This window comes from Miniopterus natalensis, chromosome 4, assembly GCF_054644295.1.
Source record: "Miniopterus natalensis isolate mMinNat1 chromosome 4, mMinNat1.hap1, whole genome shotgun sequence".
NCBI lineage: Eukaryota > Metazoa > Chordata > Mammalia > Chiroptera > Miniopteridae > Miniopterus > Miniopterus natalensis.
Genome location: NC_142084.1, coordinates 18040761 through 18065066, shown reverse-complemented (window position 1 = coordinate 18065066; position 24306 = coordinate 18040761). Strand labels below are relative to the sequence as shown.

The following is a 24306-nucleotide window of genomic DNA, read 5'->3' as shown; positions in this document are numbered from 1 at the left end:
CACCTCTGCTGTCCCTCTTCTTCAGCAGCAAAGCCAAAACAAGTTTGGGGTAGGTGGGTAGGTTGGGAAAAGGCATTTGCCCAGTGCCTACTGAAAGTGTCTACTAAATGCTATCCTCAAGGAACAGACAGGAAGGCAGCAACAAGGTCAAACTGATGGGCTAAGAGCAATACCCAGTTCTACCTCTAAGAGGCCAGGCTTTTTGTGAGAGTAAATGAGATGCCTGGAGCATGGGGGTGGAGAGCTTGACATCATTGGACCTTTAATGATGACTGATAATCAAAGCTAGGAAAGGGTTGAGGAAGCCTCTACAAATAAATATGACTCCAAGACTAATATTAACCGCTCTTCCAGCATACCCTCTCCCCAACAAACATGTCCTCTATGACTGCCAACACCTGCTAGATAAGGAGCATTGCCGCTGGGAATCTTGTGGATAGTGATAAATGAGCCAGTCCTTTCTACAAAGATGATGTTACTCAGCCATCATTCAATTCAATAATGTCTTTTGAGGCTGATTATGGGTCCAGCTTTGTGCCAGGTGCAAAAATGATTCAGACACAAACCCTGTCCTGGGAGAAACTGCAACCCACTGATTGGGACTCCAAGGTCCAAAGACCCCGTATCTTACTCCACTTTTTTTTTTTTTTTTAAATCCTCACCAGTGGATATTTTTTCCATTGCTTTTCAGAGAGTAGAAACGGGGGAGGGGGGGAGAAATAGCAATGTGAAAGAGACACATCAATTGGTTGCTTCCTGCATGGGATCAAGCCTGCAACCAAGGTATGTGCCTGTGGCCAGAATCAAACCTGGGACCTTTCAGTCTGCAGGCTGACGCTCTAACCACTCAACCAAACCAGCCAAGGCTTTTACTCCACTTTCACTTGTAATATTGGTTCGGCTTTCTATCAAGTCCTCTCTCACTGATAAGCTTTAATTCCCGCTGCTACCCTAACCCAGGATATTAGCAATATAGTGAATAATAGTTAAGAGCACAAGCTTTACAGACTGCCTGGGTTCAAATGACATTTCCAACACATGCTGGGTGACTTGAGCATGTCACCTGATTTTTCTGTGCTTTAGTTTCTTCACCTGTAAAATTAGTAATAGTATCTACTTCGTATGTATAACAGTTGTGAGGATTAAATAGTATATATAGAGTAAAGGGTTTAGCATAATGCCTGACACATAGCAAGCACTGAATAAAGTGATATCATCCCAAGTGGCATGTCGGAATTATCTGTGAACTTAATCAGCCTCCACCATCTGACTTGCTACTTTGGAGCTAGAGACTACATATAGTTCTTCCTTTTGCCAAACATACTAGTAAGCCAGGGAAGGGAACAAAAAGAATCATTTTCTATCTTGTCAGTTTTTTGAGGGCCGGGACTGTGTCATATTTGAATATCTGTGGTACTCAGAATTGACAACCCCAGATGTATATGTTTAAAGGAACTGGTGTTTCCTTAATACTTGCCTGAAAGAGAATCCTATAAGCTTCCCATTTTATACTCCAGAGAAGGAAAGAGAAATGCTCCTTACTTTTTAAAAAATTTTTAAAATATGTTTTTACTGATTTCAGAGAAAGGGAGATGAAAACATTGATTGGCTGCCTCCTGTACGCCCCCTACTGGGGATAGAGCCCATAACCCAGGCATGTGCCCTGACAGGGAATTGAACCGGCTACCTCAGTGCATGAGTCGAAGCTCAACCAGAGCCACACCAGCCCGGCTGCTCCTCTCTTCCTTATGGCAGAGCTCAGCCAGGTCCTAGGTTGAGGCTGACAACCAGAAGCAGATTTTAGGCCAAAAAGTTTCCATGCTTTCTTACTTGACTTCATGATGAATGAATACTAGTTGTGCAAGGATACCAGTGCAGAGCTAATCCCCAAATAGCTTTGTGCTGAGGTCTGTGGGCTGGGGTCTCAGTGCCTACTCTTAGCCTCATCTTCCAAGCCCAAACAACCCTTATGGCCCTGACTTCTCAAGAACCTACAATTAAGGCTTATATATTTAACACACGATACAATACCAGCTCTAGAAAGGCACATTGTTCTTTGATGAGGATTTGGTAACAGCAAAGTCCATTAAGGGTACAGACTCTGGAACCATACTGAGTTCAAATCCCAACTCCACCATTCACTAGCTGTGTGACCTTAAAATAAGTTAATTTCTTTATTTCTAAAATCTGCATAATAATCAGTACCTGCCTCACAGAAATATTGTGAAAATTAAATTAGTTTATATATACACAAGTTCATAAAAAAATCTTGCACGCAATAAGTACCTGAAATGTGTTAGCTACTATTATTATTGTTCCTGAAAAGAACATGAATCAAATCACATGGTACCTATAGAGTAAGAGAATGTTACAAAAAATTATATGGAGCCCTGGCTGGTGTGGCTCAGTTGGTTGGGTGTTTTCCCATGCACTGAAAGGTCACTGGCTCAATTCCCAGTCAGGGCACATGCCTGGGTTGTGGGTTCGATCCCCAGTTGGGTCTCATGGAGGGGGCAGTAGATTCATATTTCATTCTCATGTGGATGTTTCTCTCTCTCACTCTCCCTCTCTAAAAATCAACAAAATAACTAAATACATAAAAATTAAAAACTATGTGGGAAAATGTTGCCTTCTAGGCAAACATAACTCTTCACAAAATAGATAACTAATTAAGCCCTGGTTTTTTGTTTTGCAACTCAGGATTTCCAGTTAAGATTACGAAAATGTGAACACATGTGTACCGGTCTCTTTGCAGGTGGGGGCTTGGTTCTATCTTTCTGGGGAGAATTATCAGGAAATGACCCACTAGGATAGGTAATGAGTCAGGGGCCCCTCCTCACAATTGAAAGTGGAAGTGCTTCAAGCAGTTTCCTCCTTGGGCTACTAAAAGTTCTTGCTTGGTGGGCTTAAGAGTGTGGGGGTGGGGCAGCAGGTTTTTTTCCCTCCTTTCCCCTTCAGGTCATCTAGCTGTGAGCTCAAGGGCTCAGGGAGACCAGGGATGTATTTTCCCTCTGGCCAGATAGGCATTTGCTAGGAGTGGAAGCTGCAGGCTCCAGTGGCTGGCTTAGAGAATACAGCAGTGCCCTCTGCTGTGAGGCATGCACGGCACACTCCAGGAGAACACTTGCAAACCTTGCAAAAATCAGTCCAGTCCTTCCTTCCACCTGCTTACTTTTAAAAAAAGTTTCCCTGCTCCAGAGCCTGGGAGCCTATCTCAGCCTAGGCTTCAGAGACCTTTGTGCTTTTTTAGTCCTGGGCTAGCATTACTACTAGGTTAATGCAGGAGAGTGACAATGTTTATAGTCAATTCCACTGCCACCCCAGGCCAAATAGGGCTGTATCTCATTAAGTAGACAAAAACGTCAGGTCTGGGGTTAGATTCCTGGTCAAGGGTATGTACCTGGGTTGAGGCAACCAATGGATGTGTCTCTCTCACATCAATGTCTGTCTGTTTGTCCCTCCCTCCCTTCCACTCTATCTAAAAGCAATGAAAAAATATCCTCAGGTGAGGATTAAAAAAAAAAAGAAAAGAATGAAGAATGCAGTTAAAAGGTCTTCTTTGCCCTGGCTGGGTAGCTCAGTTGGTGAGAGCATTGTCCCAATGTGTCAAGGTTGTGGATTTCCTTGGTCAGGGTACATACGAGAATCAACCAATGAATGCATAAAAAAGTGGAACAACAAATCGATGTTTCTCTCTGAAATCAATAAAATAAAAGGTCTTCTTTAAGTCTAACTGATCTTGCTTGGTACTTTATTTTCTCTTATTCCACAAATGAAAGAAATATAGCGCAAATCTCTACTTTCAACCACCTTAAAACTAAACTTTATTTGTGAGCTGTGGAGTGGAGAGTTTGGGAAATGGAAAAAGTCAAAACTCCATTGAGGCTGTACACAAGGAACCTTTAGAGCCAAAATGAACCTATCACTTGCTGTAGAGAATGCCACTCATCTGGTTTTCTGAGCCTAGATACCAGAGGGCCGAGTCTGGGACACACTTTCATTAACTCATACCATGGAAAAGTCTTTAGGAAAGGAAAGCCTGGAATATTGCTTAAGAATGCACTTTAAAGGGTTCCTAATTCCACAGCAGTGGATTTCAACTCTTGGCGTGCATCAGAATCACCTACAAGGGAGATTTTTAAAATTCAGATTTCTAGGACCTAACCTCAGAGGTTCTGATTTAGTAGGCGGGTCTGGAGTGGGGCCTGTAATTTTGTATTTCAAACAAGTTCAGATGATACTGATGGTCCAGGGTCCAAACTTTGAGAACCACTAGTCAATCTAGAGAAAAGCACTCTGGTCTAAGCTCTGAATTAGGGATGGTTATACCTTTATGTCTGAAGGAGTCTAATTTGGTGATTGCTTCCTCATATAAATCTTCTAGGAGCAGATTAAGTTCACAATCATCTCTCTCATTCTACAATGTTTATTTTTCCATTTAAGAAAAAGATAAGAGAGGGAAACAAAGAAGGAAAATACAGAGAAAGAAGGTGGGCAACTCCTTTGCATAGCCAGAAGCTCAGAGGGAGAAAGAACTGGCTGGCTTGTGAGAAGAGACAAATAATTAGAAAGAGAATGCAAACACTCCCTGAAGCAACACACATGTCAGTACAACCCAAGGCTACACCTTATAGAGCCAGCTCCAGGACTTCACCATCAGCCAGCAGCTCTACTGAAATCTAACCAATGCCCAGGCCTAGTATTGCATCAGTTTGGCAGCCTGTTGTTTGCAGTTTAGCCACATAGAAGATATGGCCTCTTTCTGCCCAGGGTTTCTACAGTGTCTTTTGGTGACTCCTAGGCAGCCAGCAGCTGATCTATTATCATGGGTTCACATCCTTCACCAGTAAGGCAATCTGCTCCTGCAGTTGCCGCTCCCCTTCCCATGCTTTGCTCTGGCTTCGACACCTCAGCAGCTCCGCCTTATGGTCCTGGTGATGCATAGGGCAATAGCTCTGCGGTTCGCACAGCACCTGAAAGGTCAGGGACAGAGTAAAGGATCCTCTAGGTTCCTGAACTGTGCCTACCCAGCATAATAGAGAGGCTGCTAAGGACTAAAGAGCAGCAGTTTCTTCTCAGAGGGCCTTGCAGGCCCTGGGAGTTGCATGCTAAAGTTGGCTTCCCCAAGTCTGGGCTTGCTCCCCCATTGCCCACCCTTTACCATATATTCTGGAAAGAAGTCTCTGTAGCCCCCTTTGAGGATATACAGCTCTGGGTAGTACAATGCAGGATACTGGTTCAGGGCCCTGTCCTCTTCTCTCAGAGAGCGGCACCTTTATAGAAAACCCAGAGATAGGTGGGGTGAAAAGAAACAAGGTCAGGATTCCATGGGCCACTCAATGGGGAAGGGGAGAGAGAATAGACTATTGCTAACCCCATAAGGACTTCCAGATCTCATTATTTTTGCAAAATAAGGTCTAAGTAGCACCATTCTTTCTTTTCTTCACTGATGCCTAACTAATTCCCAATGCATTTTCCTTTAGAGCTCCAAACTTTTGAATTGTAGAAACCCCCTTCTTACACCTCCCTACCATTCTTTGAACTGTACAGAGCATTCACTCATTCAGTCTGCGAAGGTTCCCTGTGAGTCCCAACTCAAGCTCAATTTCCATTCCCTGCCCTACCCCTTATAGACACTCACATTCGAGGGCCCCTCTCTGAGGAGAATTCACAGTGGAACACAATGATTATTCTTTTCTGGGAATCCAAAGGGACAATAGGCATCTTCAGAAAGAAGTTATATAGTTCTTCCTGACTGTACAAGTTTAAGGCTCCCTGTAGAAAAATTTTAGTAAGTATTTCTTCAAGGGCCCATGGAGAGTGCCAACACTTAGAAATACTTGGGATACCATACCACCTTGGGAAATTTGGGCCAGGAAGGCTAGACTATAAACACTTTCAAAGAGACCTAATTGTATTTCTGTGTCTACCCCCAGGGCCTGGCATAGAGTTTGGTATGTAGTAGTTGCTCAATAAATGCTCATAGAACTAAAGTGCCTGCAGTGTAGGATCATTGTGAGGCATGTCTATGCGCAGTAAATGTTTGTAAAGTGATTCTCATTCCTTAGATTAATGCTTTCATTTCCATATAAGAGTCCTTGGCTCCTACATAAAAGAAAGAGATTGGTCTAGGAGGGAAGGGGAAAGTAAATTGCTCAAGGTATACAGAATTAGAATAGTAATGAAGACTTAGAGCTTTGACGTCCTCCACATGTATATCTGCCCTGGTTCTAGAGTTCACAGGACCCTTTGTCCACATCTCCAACCTTTCCCCTGCTAATGTCCCCATGTAACCTCACCTGGATGTGTCCTCCCAGGTACTCATATGGATAACGGCAATCGATGATATAAAACTTCTCAATCAGACCCTGGAATTTCCCCAACAGTAAGGCAGCCACCTGCACAGAAATTATGACTGAACACCCTGCTCACTGTCCCTCTGAAGGAGAAAAGAGCCAGTCACACAGATTCTGATTTACACTCCCTTTAGTCACCCAGGATTCCACTGCATGCCCAGCCTCCAAAGTCCCCCTATTTTGAAATGTGGCAATGGTTCAGCCCCACCCCACATAAGAGGATGGAATAGGAAGTGGCCACTTTAGAGAACCAAAATAGCTGGTATTGCCAGGATACCAGGGAAAACCATACTGAAGCTACTCATCTTAAAGCAGGGAATCAGTCTCTCAGAAAACACACAAAGACTTCTGCAGAGGCACAGGTAGCAGCTGGAGATCCAGATTTGCAAAAAGAGATGGGAAATGGTACCCCACCCTCCAATATAAAGGAAGAAAGCAAGTCTTTTAGAGAAGAATATAGAAGAAAAAGTTTGACACCCAGAGGAGGGCACTTAAGTTGTAGGAGTATAAATTGGTTCAACCTTTCTAGAGGGAACTTTGTAAATACATATAAAAATAAATGTAATTACACTTTGACTCAGCAATTTCTTTTCTAACATCTTAAGTAAACAGAAAAGTACACAAAATGTGACACAATAATATTCATCTTAGCACTGTTTTATGTTTCCAAATAAATATTCAATAATAGGGGTTTGGTTAAATAAATTACACGTCCGTATAAGAGAATATTATAGAGCCATTAAAAGGGTAACAGATCAAATCTTTTTTGATATAGAAAGATGTTTACAATGTCTTACTAAGCTAATTATAACACTACATGTTCATCATAATCCTATTTTTATAAAGCATATGCCAGAGTAAAATTTGGAAGGCCATAGGAAAATATTACTAGTAGTTGTCTCTGGTGGCAAGATTATGAGTAGAGTGACCAAATTATTATTGCACAAACTGGGACACTTTTTAGAGTGAAAGAACAGTGTTAATAATCACCCTGTACTAGTAGGCATAAATGAAATTATAACATGTAAACCAGGATGTAAGGTCACTCAAATTTTTCCTTTTGGGTGTTTTTTTTCTTCTTTAATTTTCCTTTCTTTCCTTCCCTCCTTTTTTGCCTTCTTCCTTTCATAAAAATTATATATCATTTGTTTAATTAAGGTGACAGAAGAAGGGGATAAAAGTAAGTCCTTTAATACAGCTTCAGTTGCATAAGGAATCTGTTAGTGAACACGGTGAAAGAAATACAATTGGAAGTGGGGATTTTAGGGACAGAACACACCAGATGGTAGCTTATGTAACCAGTTACCATCTCCAGAAATCTGCTTACTGTTTCTGGGTTGATGTACTTCAGATCTTGGTGTCTCCCTGACACGGTTGGCAGCGCACATACCTAGAAATACCAAAGAGCTAAAATAACAGCAAGATTTCTATACACAAATTTGAGATCAAACACCCATATGTTGTCCTTTTTCCAAATGACCTTTAAACCTCCCGATGCCAGATGCCTTAAAAAAAAAATACAAAACACAATGGTCTCTATAATGTGCATTCCATTTCTAAAAACGACAGCAGTTCTATATCTAAGAACTGATCCTAAGAAACTAATTAAGAATGTGTATAAAGTATTAGATTTAGCTACAACTATGTTCATCTTGGTATATACTTCACAAGCAAAAATTATACAATATTCTAGAAGAAGAGATTTATCAAGAAATTATGGGTTGCCAAAAAAATAAAATACTGTGCATTTAAAAATGATAAAATGATGGAGCAGAACTCTTTATTGACATGAAAAAATGTTCCTGATTTAATAAATTAGGAAAAAGAACCCCAACAGATCACAAAACAGTATAAACAGTTTTTGTGGAAAACCAAAAAATGTATGTGTGTATGTACACATGTGTTTGTGAAAACACATAGAAAAAAGTCTGGAGGGATATACACCAAGATGTTAAAAGCACTCACACTCTGACTGATAAGATTTGGGGTAGACCACTGTTTCCTTGCTGATTTTCTGTCTGGAAGATCTATCTATTGATGTCAATGTGGTGTTAAAATCCCCTACTATGACTGTACTACTGTTAATCTCTCCCTCTATGTCCAACAAGATTTGCTTTACAGCCCAGCTGGGCCTGGCTCAGCGGTTGAGCATTGACCTAGGATCCAGGAGGTCACGGTCCGATTCCTGGTCAGGGCATATGCCCAGGTTGCAGGTTTGATCCCTGGTGGGGGGCATGAAGGAGGCAGCTGATCAATGACTCTCTCTCATCATTGATGTTTCTTTCTCTCTCCCACTCCCTTCCTCTCTCTGAAATCAATAGACATATTTTAAAAAAAGAAAAAGATTTGCTTTACATATTTAGGTGCTCCTATATTGGATACATAAATGTTTACAAGGATTATATCCTCTTGTTGGATTGCTCCCTTTATCATTATGTAGTGTCCTTTGTCTCTTAGTATAACTTTGTTTTATAGTCTATTTTGTCAGATATAAATATTGCTACCCCAGCTTTTTTTTTCCATTTCCATTTGCATGAAATATCTTTTTCCATCCTTTTACTTTTAGAGTATTATGCTAAGTGAAATAAGCCAGTCTAGAGAAAGACAAGTACCATATGATTTCACTTATATGTGGAATCTAATGAAAAACACAAACTAACAAACAAAATAGAAACAGACTCAGATACAGGGAACAGACTGACAGCTGTCAGAGGGAAGGGGAGGGGGTGCTGGGTGACAAGGTGAAGGGATTAAACAAAAAACAAATAAAAAATTTAAAAACCTCATAGACATAGACAATACTATGGCGATTACCAGACAGAAAAGAGGTTGAGGGGATGCAGAAGAGGGTAAAGTGGGGATAAATGGTGATGGAAGGGGAATTGACTTGGGGTGGTGAACATACAATATAATATACAGTTACTGTATTATAGAATTGTATACCTGAAACCTATATAATTTTAACCAATGTCACCCCAATAAATTCAATAAAAAAATTAAAAAAGAAAAAGAAGCCGCCCTAGCCAGTTTGGCTCAGTGATTAGAGCATAGGCCTGGGAACTAAAGAGTCCAGGGTTCGATTCCAGCCAAGGGCATGTACCTTGGTTGCAAGCTTGCTCCCTGGCCGTGGTTGGGGTGCATGTGGGAGGCAACCATTCAATGTGTCTCTCTCACATCAATGTTTCTCCCTCTCTTTCTCCCCCTCCCACTCTCTCTGAAAAACAATGGAAAGAATATCCTCGGGTAAGGATTAAAACAAAACAAAACAACAAAAACAAAAAAGAAAAGGAAAAAGAACCCTGGCGGACATGGCTCAGTGGTTGAGCATCGATTCCCAGTCAGGGCACATGCCCAGATTTCGGGTTCAATTCCCAGTAGGGGGCGTGCAGGAGGCAGCTGATCAATGACTTTCTCTCATCATTGATGTTTCTATCCTTCCCTCTCCCTTCCTCTTTCTGAAATCAATAAAAATGTATTTAAAAAAAAATTAAGCCTGACCGGGTGTGGCTCAGTGGTTAAGCGTCGGCCTAGGATCCAGGAGATCGGGGTTCGATTCCCGGTCAGGGCACATGCCTGGTTGTGGGCTTGATCAATGACTCTCCTCATTGATGTTTCTGTCTCTCTCTCTCCCTCTCCTTTCCTCTCTCTGAAATCAATAAAGATGTATTAAAAAAAAAATTTAAAAAAAGAAAACGAAAAAGTTATAAAAACAAGACTAATTTAGTAACTAAAAAAGGGCAAAAAAACCTTTAATATTTCTTTTTTTTTTTAAATCCTCACCTGAGGATATTTCAGAGTTGCTTTTCAGAGAGAACGAGAGAGAAGCATCAATGTGAGAGAGACACGTGATTGGTTGCCTCCTGCATGTGCCCCGACTGGGGATAAAGTCTCCAACCGAGGTACATTCCCTTGGCCGGAATGGAACCTGGGACCCTTCAGTCCGCAGGCCAACACTCTAACCATTGAGCAAAACCAGCTAGGGCAAAAAACTTTAATATTTCTAACCAATGTCATTAGCAGACTATGATTTTCAGATGTGAGTTCATTCTTTGTATCAACAGAATTCACTAGTGCCCTGGCAGGATCGCTAAGCTTAACCAAGGTTGCAGGTTCATCCTCAGTCAGGGCACGTGCAAGAAGCAATCAATGAATGCATAAATAAGCGGAGCAACAAATTGATGTTTTTCTCTCGCTTGCTCCTCCTTCCTTTTTCTCTCTAAAATTAATAAATAAATAAATAATAGTTTAAAGAGAGTAATCTGCTCAGAGCCTAACAAATTTCCTGTACCATGGCTTTTCTTAGGGGAAAACAAAAACAAAAAATGACAAAATGAGAATAAAACAAAAATAAGAACAAAATCTGAGCAACTAATTTGCTACATAGAGATAAATATGAGGGAAAAAAATGCCTCTAAGATTTTAAAAAATGTTTTGACATTTTTCTGTTTGGGATTTCTAAAGATCAATTAGTTCTTTGGTTGATTGGTAGCTTTGACTTTTGTATTGGGTAAAACAATACAGTACATGATACCTACATCACCTATTATAATATGACAGTAAAGTATTCCCACATTCAGAAGCTTAAAATTTACAGAAAATAAATTAACCTTCCATTTCATATGAACATAAAAATTTGTTAATTTGTACATTTTTCCAAAACTGTAACACATGTAACTAATTAGTTGTTCTATTTCTAATGTTTATATTCAATAAAAGAAAGGAAGATGGTGATTTAGAGTAGCCTACAAGCCTGGCCGGCATGGCTCAGCGGATGAGCATTGACCTAGGGTCTAAGAGATTGAGGTTTGATTCCCGGTCAGAGCACATGCCTGAGTTGCAGGTTTGATCCCCAGTAGGGGGTGTGCAGTCAATGACTCTCTCATCATCCATGTGTCTATCTCTCTCTCCCTCTCCTTTCCTCTCTCTGAAATCAATAAAGATATATTTATAAAAAAAAGAGTAGCCTACATGACAAAAATGGAAATGTTTCATTAAGCTAAAGAAGTGGTAATAAAAGGGATGGCCTTCAAATGTCCCTTTTCATCTACTGAGATTAGTTTTGTGTGACTAATGGAATAATGTTTGCTAGTAAACAATAACAACAACAAAAACAAGAACAAAGATTCAAAGGGAGATCTTCTTAATAACTTGGTAGTTAAACAACTGAAAATGTTTGTTTGATTTGTTTTGAAGAAACATATTTCTTAACTGCTATCTTGTGGTTTTGATTTGTTCATTCCAAATAAATAAAAGCTACTTTGTTTTTGGTGTCTGAAAAAAAAGAAAAAAGATATGGAGTAGATTTCATTTTCTACCTTTTCTGTAATGACCAAGTATTATTTATATAATTTAAACTTTTTAAAAATTGATTTGAGAAAGAGAGAGAGAGAGAGATGTCTATTTGTTGTTCCACTTAGTTGTGTGTTCACTGATTGCTTTTTGTATGTGTCTTGACAAGAGATTGAACCCACGGCCTTGGAGTATCGAGATGATGCTCTAATCAACTCAGCTACCTGGCCAGGGCCTAATGACCGAGTATTATTTATATAATTTTAAAATATATTTTTAAAATAAGTAAAAAGATAATAAGCCTCATAATTTCCCCACTGTTCTGGATTTTCCTAGAATGAATAGGAATACTTTCTCACTGGAAAGGCTTAGGCAGGGGTGGGGAACATTTTTCTGCCAAGGGCCGCTTGGATTTTTATAACATCATTTGTGGGTCATACAAAATTATCAACTTATAAATTAGCTATGGAAAAAGCTCCTAGATTTATTGAATTTTGAGTCCTGTCTGCAGCTGCCTTGGCAGGGCCAAACCAAATGATTACGGCCCACTGGCCAGACGTTCCCCACCCTTGGTTAGGATCTATATCCATCACTACAGACCTTCAGATTATCACAGTGTACTTGGTAAGAATGCATAATTATATCTAGTGTGCTCTAAACGCAGAGAAGAAAAGATTCAGACCCAAAATGACTCACTGAAATATAGAAACGGTGCACCCACACTCACCTTGGAGAAATCACCAGCCAGGTACCCGTGGTTAGAAGCTTCCTCCAGCATCTGAGTGGTATTAATGTCAGAGAGAAAGACTGTCTTCTTTAGACCTAAGCCCTGAAAATGACAAGATTCCCTATACCTTCAATTCTCATGTTAAAAGTTTAAAAAACGGGATGGAAGAAGTGGAGAATCATTAAAAAATTGCATATCCTTTGTTCTAATAATTCTACCTGTTTTCCTAAGGAAATAAAGATATTCACAAAAAATTTGACTATAAGGATGGATATTTTAGCATGTTTATGATAGAAAAAATTACTAATAAATTAAATGTTTAATAATGGTATTGGTTAAACAAATCATATACCAGATATTATAGATTACTATTATACAATGGAAAGTATGCTGTAGCCCAGGTGGGCGTAGCTCAGTGGTTGAGCATCGACCTAGGATCCAGGCGATTGGGGTTCGATTCCCGGTCAGGGCACATGCCCAGGCTGTGGGCTTGAGCCCCAGTCGGGGGCATGCAGGAGGCAGCCGATCAGTGATTTTCTCATCATTGATGTTTGTATCTCTCTCTCCCTCTCTTTTCCTCTCTCTGAAATCAATAAAGATATATTTAAAAAAAAATTTTTTTTGAAAAAAAAAAAGTATGCTGTAGATTAATTTCATTAACATGAAAGTAAGCTCATGATATCATTAAATAGGTTAGAAAAATACTTTGTAATACCACTTTAATAAAAGGAAAAAAATAGCATAGAAAAATTTCTGGAAGAACATACATCAAGTTTATGGACATTTGCAAGAACTTTTTTCATTTGCATTTTCTACACTATCATATACTTATCTTATAAAATAGCCAAATATATTTAGATTTTTTTTTTTAAGGAAGGGTATTTTGTATACTGAGAAGTCATCACCATTTCCTCATGGCCTATACACTCCTCAGCACACAAAGGCCCACTACTGTCTGCACCACTCTATACCTCTTCTTAAGGTCATCAACAATCTTCATGTTGCCACATCTAACAGTCACTTCTTTACCCATATACCTTTCTGAACCTCACAGAGGCTTCTACTGAGTTGGCTAATCCCTTCTTCCTTGGTTTCAATGGCAAAACCCCCTAGTTTTTTAGTTTAGTTCTAATTTGGGAACCCTTATATTCAAAAGGGTGATGCTTCTACTTCTCTGTTGCTCCTTCTCAGTTTTTGTTGGGCCTCATCACCTATCGGATTTCCAATAGATGCTGCATTCATCAGGGTTAGGTCCTGGTCCTTTTTTGTTGCTGTTGTTAATTCTCACCAGAGGATATTTTTTCCATTGATTCCTCGGAGAGAGAAAGAGAAAGAAAGAGAGAGAGAGAGGGAGAGAGATGGAGGGAGATATCAACTGGTTGCCTCCAGCACGCACCCCAAACAGGGCTGGGGTTGCGCCTGCAACCGAGGTATGTATGTGCCCCTGGCCGGAATCAAACCCAGAACCTTTCAGTCTGCGAGCCAATGCTCCAATCACTAAGCCAAACTGGCCAGGGCTCCACTGATTTTTAGAGAGAGTGGAAGGGAGGGAGAGAGGAGGAGAGCGAGCGAGAAAGAGAGAAACATCAATGTGAGAAAGACACATCGATTGATTGCCTCCTGCATGCGCCCCACGTGCGTCCCCTGACTGGGGCAGGGTATTGCACCTGCAACCCAGGTATGTGCCTTTGACCAGAAATGGAACCCATGACCCTTCAGTGCAGGGTGGGGTGCGGGTGCTCTAGCCACTCAGCCACGCCACTAGGGCGGTCCTGGTCCTTTTTTTATCTCTTCACTCTTGCCATAGGTGATTTTTTTTCAACCAATAAATTTAAATTTCTCCTCTATGCTCTCAAATTTCTATTTCCAGTCAAGACCCCTGCTCTTACTTCCATATTCACTCAACAACTTTTTTTTTTTTTTAATCTTTACTGATTTCAGAGAGGGAGAAGGAAAGAGAGTGGAATGACTCTCAATGATGAGTCATTGATCGGCTGCCTCCTGCATGCTCCCAACCGGAGATCAAGGCCGCAAACCAGGGATGTGCCCTGAAAGGGAATAGAACCCTGATCTCCTGGATCCTAGGTCGGTGTTCAACTGCTGAGCCATGCCCAGCTGGGCATCTGCTTAACAACTTTTGAGCACCTACTAGGTGACATAGCAGTGAATAGGAGAACAGAAGAGACAGACAAATAAATATACTCTATATTTGTATATAGTGATAAATGCATTAAGTAAAAAATAAAGATTAATAATATAGAAAAATATTAGGATTGGAAAGGTTGTCAGGAAAGGCCACATGTGGAAAAATGAGGCTGAAATGACAGAGAAAATTATGTGTTGCCTAGGGGATGAACTAATGTTCCAGGCAGAAGGAACAACAAATGCAGAGATTCTGGTGAGAATGGCAAGATCAAGAATGGCCACATTTAATTTGGTACTATCAGCTCCAAAACTAATTGAAGTAATACTATAAAACAACTAGACCTAACAGACATCAATAGAACATTGTACCCAACAAGAAAAAAATATACATTCTTCTCAAATATACGTGGAACATTCTCCAGGATAGACCATATGCCAGGTCATTAAATAAGCCTCAATATACTTTTTGTTTTTTTTTTTAATATCTTCATTGATTTCAGAGAGAGGAAGGGAGAGGAAGAGAGAGAGATAGAAACATCAATGATGAGAGAGTCATTGATCGGCTGCCTCCTGCACGCACCTTACTGGGGGATCGAGCCTGCAACCCAGGTGTGTGCCCTGACCAGGAATCAAACCATGATCTCCTGGATCATAGGTCAATGCTCAACTGCTAAGCCACATCAGCCGGGTGCCTCAATACTATTTATTTATTTATTTATTTATTTATTTATTTATTTATTTATTTAAAATATATCTTTATTGATTTCAGAGAGAGGAGAGGAGAGGGAGAGAGAAATAGAAACATCAATGATGAGAGAGTCATTGACTGGTTGCAGCCCGCAACCCAGGCATGTGCCCTAACTGGGAATCGAACCCTGATCGCCTGGATCCTAGGTCAATGCTTAACCACTGAGCCACGCCCGGCCGGGCTCAATACAATTTAAAGTATTGAAATCAGACAAAATATGTTCTCTGCCACAATGGAATAATTAGCAATTAATAAGAGAAAAAAAAATCTGGAAAATTCACAAATATGTGGAAATTAAACAAACTACTAAATAATCAGTGGGTCAACAAAGATCACAATGGAAATTAAAAAATACTTTGAGATAAATGAAAATGAAGGCCCAACAAACCAAAACTTATGATATGCAGCTAAAACAGTGTCTAGATAAAAATGTATAGCTGTGAATAAATGCCTATAATAAAGAAGAAAGATCTCAAGTCAATGAGCTAAACTTCAACCAAAGAAAAAACGAAATCTAAAGCAAGCAGAAGGAAGGAAATAAGAAAGTTTAGAGCAAAACTTAAAGTAAGAACAGAAAAACAACAGAATCAAAAGTTGGTTCTTTGAAAAATCAACAAAATTGATAAACCTTTTAGCTATACTGACCAAGAAAAAAAGAGAGAAGACTCAAATTACTAAAATCAGAAATGAAAGAGAGGACATTACTACCAACCTTAAAGAAATAATAAAAGGACCATAAGGGAATACTATGAACAACTATATGCAAATAAATGAGAAAACTTAGATTACATGGGCAAATTCCTAAAAAGACAAAAAGTACTGAAACTGACTCAAGAAGAAACAGAAATTCTGACTATACCTACAAAAAAGTAAAGACATTGAATTAGTAATTTAAAAATTTCCAACAAAAAAAAGCCCAGGTCCAGATGGCTTTACTTGGTGAATTGTACCTAACATTTAAAAATAAATAAATAAAAACTAATTCTACACAAAACCTTGCAGAAAATTGGTACTGATACCAATACCAAAGACGTTATAAGGTAAAGAAAATACTAAAGATCAGCCCTGGCCGGTGTGGCTCAGTTGGTTGAGCATCATGCCATGCGCCGAGAGTTCATTTCTGGTTCCATGCCTGGGCCAGGGCACATGCCCCAGTTGTGGGCTTGATCCCCAGTAGAGGGCATGCAGGAGGGGGTCGATTGATGTCTCTCTCTCATCATGGGTGTTTCTCTCTTTCTTTCTCACTTCCTCTTTCTCTAAAGATCAATAAAAACATATTTAAAACAAAACAAAACATTAAAGATCAGTAATCTCTACCCTGGCTGGGTAGCTCAGTTGGTTAGAGTGTGGTCCCTCTATGCCAGAGTTGTGGGCTCGATCCCCAGACAGGGCACATGCAGGAGTGAATGAATGAATGAATGAATGGAATGACAAATCAATATCTGTCTGTCTCTCTCTCTCCCCCTTCCTCTCTCTCTAAAATCAATAAGTAAATTTTAAAAAACAGATACAAAAATTCCCAACAAAATTTTAGCAAATCAAATGCAAAAGTATATATAAAAATAATAAAATACCATTACAAAATAAGGTTATCACAGAAATGCAAGGTTGTTTTATCATTCAAAAATAAATGTATTCACCATATCAACACGTTAAGAAAAGAAAAGTCATATGATTATCTTAACTTTGCTAACTGGCAACTTTGAGCCAAAACTCACCCATGGGGCCATCTACTTTTCCGCACTCGTGACCGGTCAGCAGCAAGTGTTTAAAATTACTTACGCCCGGCTGGGCATGGCTCAGTGGTTGAGCATCGACTTAGGATCCAGATCATAGTTTGATTCCAGGTCAGGGCACATGCCCGTGGTGTGGGCTCGATCCCCAGTCGGGGGTGTGTAGGAGGCAGCCGATCCATGACAACTCTCTTATCATTGATGTTTCTCTCTCTCTCCCTTTCCCTTCCTCTCTCTGAAATCAATAAAGATATATTTTAAAATATATATATAAATAAATACATAAAATAAAATTACTTAAATTAATTTAAGTGCAGACAGGAGTTAACTCGTGACTGTGACTGGCCAGCAACATTTGGACATGGAAACACGTGTATACTCACGACTGGTCAGCAAGGTGTTAAGAGATGCAAAGTATTTGATAAAATCTAGTATCTGTTTCTGCTAAAATCTCTCAGCAAACTAGGAATAGAAGGAAACTTTCCTCAACCCCATAAGTGGCATCTCAAGAAACCTATAGCTGCCCTGGCCAGGTAGGTCAGTTGGTTATAGTGTCATCCCAATATGCCCAGGTTGCAAACTGAATTCCCAGTCAGGGCACATACAAAAATCAACCAATGGTCCGGCCAGAGTAGCTCAGTTAGCTGAGCGTTGTTCTGTGCACTGAAAGGTTGCTGGTTCAGTTCCCAGCACATACTTGGGTTTCGGGTTTGATCCCCGGTTGGGGCACATACAGAAGGCAACTGATCAATGTTTCTCTCTCACATCGATGTTTATGTCTGTCTCTCTTCCTCTCTCTAAGTATGTCCTCAGGTGAGGATTAAAAAAAAAGAAGAGTCCCATAGTGACTTGACACTCTATCAGTCAGATGCCATTAGAGTGTAGAGACCATGTCTTCTTGATCTCTGCAGACCTACCACTTTGTACAGTGACTGCAACATATTAGATATGCAGAATTGTTCATTTAAGAATGAAGGAATGAAAAAATGCAAAGATATCATCAGAGAGCACTTTACCTTGGCTTCTTCTTGATCTTCCAGGGAAAACTCCATCAATTCATCTGAAATCTCCTCTGCCTGGTCTTTTCCTAGTTTGGGATTTTTATCCAATTTTGGAACTGTAGTGATGGGACTGTCCAGACATTTCATTTCACTTCCTACCAAGTTTCCATTGTTCTGCCAAGTATATTGACAATATTATAAGTTATTCAGGACAGTTACCTTACATCATATAAAAATATTAACTCAAAATGAATCAAAGACCTAAACTAAAAGAGCTAAAATTTAACTTTTTTTTAGTTAACCCTCACCCAAGGATATATTTTCCATTGACTTTTTTTAGAAAGAGTGGAAAGGAGGGAGGGAGGGGGAGAAAGAGATAGAGAAACATCGATGTGACAGAGACACATTGATTGGTTACCTCCTGCATGCCTCCACTATGTGCCCTGACCATGGGCAGGGATAAGACGAGCAACCCAGGTATATGCCCTTGATGGGAAGTCAAACCTGAGACTCTACAGTGCACAGGCCGACCCTCTAACCACTAAGCCATGCCAGCCAGGGCACTAATAATTAGTTTTATAAAACATTTTACCTATCTAATTGGCAATTTTGAAGAAAAAACCCCCAGCAAATAATTTATCCACATGGGCTAATGGATTGCTCATAAAAACGTGAACTCTTGCCCAGCCAGTGTGGCTCAGTGGTTGAGCACTGGCCTATGATCCAGGAGATCAAGGTTCAATTCCTGGTCAGGGCACAGCCCTGGTTTCCTGTTCGATCCCTAGCAGGGAGCATGCAGGAGACAGCCGATCAATAACTCTCCCTGATCATTGATGTTTCTCTCTCTCTCCCCCTCTCCCTTCCTCTCTCTAAAATCAATAAAAACATATTTTTAAAAAAGTAAACTCATAACTTTTTTTAAAGGAATTTGGCAATATGTATCAAAAATCTTTAAAATATTTATACCCTTTAATGCAGTGATTATAATTCTTGGTACTAAGCTTAAAGAAAAAAATCTGAAATGTAGGCAAAAATTTATTCTCAACAACTTACAGGATATGCATTATTTATAAAAGCAAAATTTGGATAACATTAAGGGTCCAATAGGGAAGTACATATATAAATTATGATCCATTTATTAGAATAAAAACATCCACTAAAAATTAATGTTTTTAGCTCTGGCCAGGTAGCTCAGTTGGTCATCCCGTACACCGGAAGGTTTCGAGTTGATTCCCAGTTAGGGCACAAACCTAGGTCACAGGTTTGGTCCCCAGTTGGGGCAGGTACGGGAGGAAACTGGTTGATGATTCTCTCATGATGTTTCTCTCTCACTTTCTCCCTTCCTTTATCTCTAAAATCAATAAACATATCCTCAGGTGAGGATTAAAAATAATAATAATAATAATAATAGCCCTGCCAGCATTGCTTAGCAGTTGAGCATCGACCTATGTTCCAGGAGATCAAGGTTCAACTCCGGGTCAGGGCATATGCCTGGGCTGCAGGCTCGATCCCCAGTGGGGGGCATGCAGGAGGCAGCCGATCAATGAATCTCTCATCATTGATGTTTCTATCTCTCTGAAATCAATAAAGATATATTTAAATATATACTTTTTATTGCCCTAGCCAGTTTGGTTCAGTGGTTAGAGAATTGGCCTGTGGACTGAAGGGTCCCAGTCTTAATACCAGTCAAGGAAGGGCACATACCTCAGCTATAGATGTGTCTCTCTCACACTGATGTTTCTCTCTGTCTCTCCCCTTCCCTTCCACTCTCTCTAAAAATCAATGGAAAAAATATCCTTGGGTGAGGATTAACAACAACAAAAAATTAAAATATATTTTTGTTGATTTTTTTTTTTTAATCCTCACCCGAGGATATTTTTTCCATTGCTTTTTCAGATAGAGTAGAAAGGAGAAAGAGAAACATTGATGTGAGAAAAGCACATTGACTGGTTGCCTCCCGCACGAGCCTGCAACTGAGGTATGTGCTCTTGGCCAGAATCTAACCCAGGACCCTTCAGTCTGCAGGCCAATGCTCTAACCACTGAGCCAAAGCAGCTAGGGCTGTTTTTATTGATTTTTTTAGAGAGGAAGGGAGAGGGAGAGAAACACTGATTGGCTGCCTCCTGCACGCTCCTTACAGGGGATGGAGCTTACAACCCGGGCATGTGCCCTGACTGGGAATCAAACCGGCAACCTCTTGGTACATGGGTTAACAGTCAACCACTGAGACACATGGGCTGGGCAGTAACAGATTTCTGTCCTTAAACCAATCAACTGAACATGAGTATAATGATGACCTACTGTGCAAGACTTAGAGCTAGGTTTCTGTTCTAGGGTCAAATCTTAAAGAGAAAAAAACAAAAACAAACCATAAAGAATTTTTATTTTCTATATTGATGCTGTCTGTCTAGCATATTGAGGCATAACAAGCTCTAGGTCTCATGATACTGATGACTTACTCCACTCAAAGGAAGACAACTGCTTATGTAGCTAGGTTTCAATTAAACACTCACATTTTCTTTATTTGTGGATGAGCTACATATTGCATCTTTCTTCCTGTTGCCATGGTCCAAAGTCTTCGGAGTGCTACAAAGCAGCTGTGCCTACAAGAGATGGTTTTCTGAGAACATCCAGTAACCTCCAGCTACAGGTGAGCTGGAAACCCCGTCTTCCACATGAGAAAGAAACCCAAAACCAAGAAAAAGGAGCTACTCACTGGGCTGCATTTTATAAGATGCTGGTGATGATTCCTGCAGGTCCAAAAAAAAAAAAATTTCCAGTCAGTTTAGCCCCAAATACTGTTTGGTTATTCATCAGTGGCTGCAGGCATCCTAGCTTTTCTTTTTTGCATTCTAGGATCCCTATACATAGTTGATATGTCTCTTCCAATAACAATAGGTAGGGTGATCTCTGTGGTAAATACTAAGATGTTGAGTGACAATCTGGAGATAAGGCCCTTATTTTACTTGCATAACCATATGTATATATAGATATACATCAAAGATGATGAATTTGTCCTACATCTTATGTACACATAATTTATAAGTTACGGATTTTCCAGCACTGACTTTTGAGAGCTAATATTTATTTTTGTGTGCATTTCTATCACCCTGCCCAGGAGTTCATTTGGTCTACATGGGTTAGGGCATTTTAAGCAATTCAAAGAAAATACAAGCAATACAAAGTGAATTTTCACATGTATTGATAAAAATAGTCATGAAGAGCCTTCCCTATTGCACTAAAGTGGCACCTAACTCACCTAAACATCGAAGGATAAAGTTCTAAAAAGATTAAAACAGTCATATAGAAAACTCACAATAAGTTTAAGAAGTTGAATTAGAATTATTTTTCATTCCTTGAGTATTCCCTGACTGAACACTTTAAGATATCCAAAAGAGAATCTTCCTGAGTAATAATAATAAGTACTATAAAATGCTTTGGCAGGTGCTGTTAAGGATTAAGTGAAAATTTAATCTTTACAATAGCTGTTCATAAGAAGTGCTATTCTTATCTTCATTATCATTGTTTCATTATTATTAATAAAGAAACTGAGGTGCAGTGAAGTTAAGAAACTTGTTAGAGTCACAGTTGGTAGAATCCAGTCACTCTGATTCTAGAGCCTATAGCAGGCACTTTTAAGTACTAAGATAGTCACATGCAGGTAATAGCCTATGTCTAAGTGAAGGATACCATTTTCCTCCATTTTTAAAGATAATACTTGATTGTGTGTGATGGTTAAAATAAATAGCCTTCATTTTCACAACATTCTGGGAAACTTAAAAACCTTTCAAGGAAAGGATCTAGGCCTCCAAAGTGAAATGTTCTATACTCTGCAGTTTGCATAGGATAAAATCCCTATGTGCCATTGCTGAAAGGCTTTAGCATGAGGTTCATTTAGCAAAAGAATTTACCTCTGAGCTAACTGTATTTCCTGAGGTCCTGAAGAATCCAAAGGACCTGCAATTAGATATGAAATTATTCTTGTCCATGCATCCTGTTTTTCCTCCTGATTTTCTTCATTAACAGTAAGCCATATTAATTTCAAAGCTGCCCTTCTGAACACAAAGGGTCTTGATAGGTACCAATTTCATGGTACAAGGTACAAGTTAATAGAATCTGAAGAATTTACATGTGTCACTGAAAGACAAACTGCTGGGAAACAATGCACTAAGTTACAAAGATTTTTTTCATGAATAGAAAAGAATGCTTATCACTCAGGTAATCTGAAATTAGAACAAATACTAAAATGGTTGACTAGTAAAACACATTCCTTTAGGGCTCAGACCCTATAAAAACAAGAATTAGCTGACAAAGTATTTATTTATGTTGGGTTTTTTGCCTCTGCTGATATTAGACTAGGTCATAAAACTTCTTATCTTAATTACTACTTTCACTTCCATCATTCAGTGAGTTTCAATTCATATAATCAATCAGCCAACAAAATATTCCTTCCTGCCTAAAATTTTCAAATGCAAAGTGACTCCTATTAATGTTATTATTTTTCTCTTCCCATTGGCTTGATCATTCCCTCAAAAATCCTATAGGTACCGACAGAATTCCAACTTCAAGGCTCTCTACCTACTTTTACCACGTTCCATATCTATCTTACTACCCTGACCTCTCCCTTAAAAGTTAGTCTTTCCCTTGAAGCCTTTATCACCCTTCTCCCTACCAGTTCCATCAGCGTCTGCAGGAGTGGTAAGCTGAGTGGCAGATATCTCCCCACTAAGATTCGAAAGATCAAGGCAACATTTTGGGGTTCCTCTGTTGAGACATAATAGTACACCAATATTCACTTTAGGATGTAATATCCTTAAAAGGCAAAGATCACGCTATCCTCAATTTGAAACACCCCTCAATGATTATGACATAATCTGAACAGTGCCCAAATAAATCAAATTGCTTTGGAAATATCTCAGACTAGGCTGAGGAAAACCTTCCCCCTTTTCTCTACTCCAAAAATCTGTACCTAATTTTCTCCTCACCAACATACTGAGACATTATTTTTTAAATTGAGGTCCAAAGTTTATTGACTGAGGTGGGTCTTGACCCCACATCTTCTGCCCTATACACCATAAGCACACAGATTTGATTTCTCCCTGGAGTCTCTAGTACTTCTCAAGTCTATAACTCTTCAACTTTGCTAGCTGAGGCATTAGAGCATTAGAGCATGGCATCAAAATTTAAAGTACAATAACACTAATATTAATACTAATAAAGTGACCAACTCATATAACGCAATAGAGTTTTCAAAGACTTTCCCCAGACATCACATCATTTAATTCTCACAAGATCCTAGTAAGATAGGAAGAGGTTATTCCTATGTCACAAAAAAGAACAGGGAAAGTCAAAAGGGTCACACAGTTAGTCGAGGGCTAAGATTTGCACTCAGGTCTTTGAGCCAGGATAATTTTTTTAAAAACTCAAAAACACTTGTTTAGAAAAGCAAGGTAGATAAGGTGTGAAAAGTGGATTTACCCAGACAAAATGCTTAGGTTTGCAGAATCACCAAAGAGTTTGTCCACTGGAGTTCTAGGGAGATCTGGACAGATGGTGAAGGAAGCATCTCTCTCCAGGAGCAAGTTTAGTATCTTCCTCTGATGGGACCTAAAACTGGGTCCTGTGCCAGGACTTCCTTCCTCTCTTGTGGATGAAATGAGTTCTGCAGACATAGTCTCCGGGTACTCACTAAGAAATAAATAAAACCTAGCTAAGAGGAGAACGTCATCTATACAGGCACATCGCAGATGGTCCAGCTTTCACAACCTCCTCCACCCTTCCCAGCAGTGGCCAAGTGGATCTTAATGGAGGATGGGCACCCCAAACGGTGACTCGCAGCTTGGCTTGGAGGTTAAATCGCACTTGCTCGAAGCGGCCTAGCCTTTTGGTCGGAACCTGAACTTACCGAGAGGAAACCCCAGGACTTTAAAGCGGAAATAAAAAGAAGGCTTTGACTAGTTCCAGGCCACAGCTCGTGACTCCTGACCTGAAGGAACTCAGGTCTCCTAACTCGTGACAATACCTTAGGTCCCCTGAATTTCCGTTTGTGGGGCTCTGATTCCGGCGGAGACGGCTCCGGTCTTACCTCAGGTTTGAGTTTGAGATTTACCTTCAGGAGAAAGGGAAGTGGGAGTCAGTCACAAGTGAAGACTTGAGGAGAGTTAAAGGAAATCTGCGGAAAGGAGGCAGTTAACAAGGCTACACTTTTGTTTCTCGACTGGATAGGCCGGTATCAGGCTTTGCAGCTTTTCTCCTCAGGAGGTCGAAGTTACGGCCCGGGAGCCGGGGAGCAGAAATATCAACAGCT

The 24306-nt window shown here is 39.9% G+C and overlaps 1 protein-coding gene across 4 annotated transcripts; it reads right to left on the bottom strand.

Moving 5' to 3' along the window:
• Nucleotides 1-3030: 3030 nt before the first annotated feature.
• CDC25C (cell division cycle 25C) lies at nucleotides 3031-24303 on the bottom strand. Of its 4 annotated transcripts, XM_087816348.1 has the most exons (13): nucleotides 24022-24303; nucleotides 23478-23687; nucleotides 22672-22763; nucleotides 21911-21956; nucleotides 20716-20749; nucleotides 20513-20602; nucleotides 18015-18173; nucleotides 12373-12474; nucleotides 7684-7746; nucleotides 6300-6398; nucleotides 5642-5775; nucleotides 5162-5273; nucleotides 3031-4973 (listed from the first exon to the last, which is right to left on the bottom strand). In XM_087816348.1, the coding sequence occupies exons 2-13, from the start codon at nucleotides 23669-23671 to the stop codon at nucleotides 4824-4826; spliced, it is 1275 nt and encodes a 424-aa protein (XP_087672474.1). In that variant the 5' UTR covers nucleotides 23672-23687; nucleotides 24022-24303; the 3' UTR covers nucleotides 3031-4823. The 4 variants fall into 4 exon arrangements, with proteins under 4 accessions (XP_087672474.1, XP_087672475.1, XP_016059263.2 ...); XM_016203777.2 differs by lacking the exon at nucleotides 5162-5273 and having other exon boundaries at nucleotides 4823-4973; XM_016203778.2 differs by lacking the exon at nucleotides 5642-5775 and having other exon boundaries at nucleotides 4852-4973.
• Nucleotides 24304-24306: the final 3 nt, after the last annotated feature.

What these genes read in the sequence shown, in the direction of transcription:
- CDC25C (XM_087816348.1), bottom strand. Translation starts at nt 23,671, where the DNA reads ATGTCTGCAGAACTCATTTCATCCACAAGAGAGGAAGGAAGTCCTGGC. An exon ending in AGTACATCAACCCAGAAACA is followed by an intron (nt 6,399 to 7,683) that starts GTAAGCAGATTT and finishes ATTTCTGTGCAG; the next exon opens with GTGGCTGCCTTACTGTTGGG. An exon ending in TCAGAGAGGGGCCCTCGAAT is followed by an intron (nt 5,274 to 5,641) that starts GTGAGTGTCTAT and finishes TTTTCTATAAAG; the next exon opens with GTGCCGCTCTCTGAGAGAAG.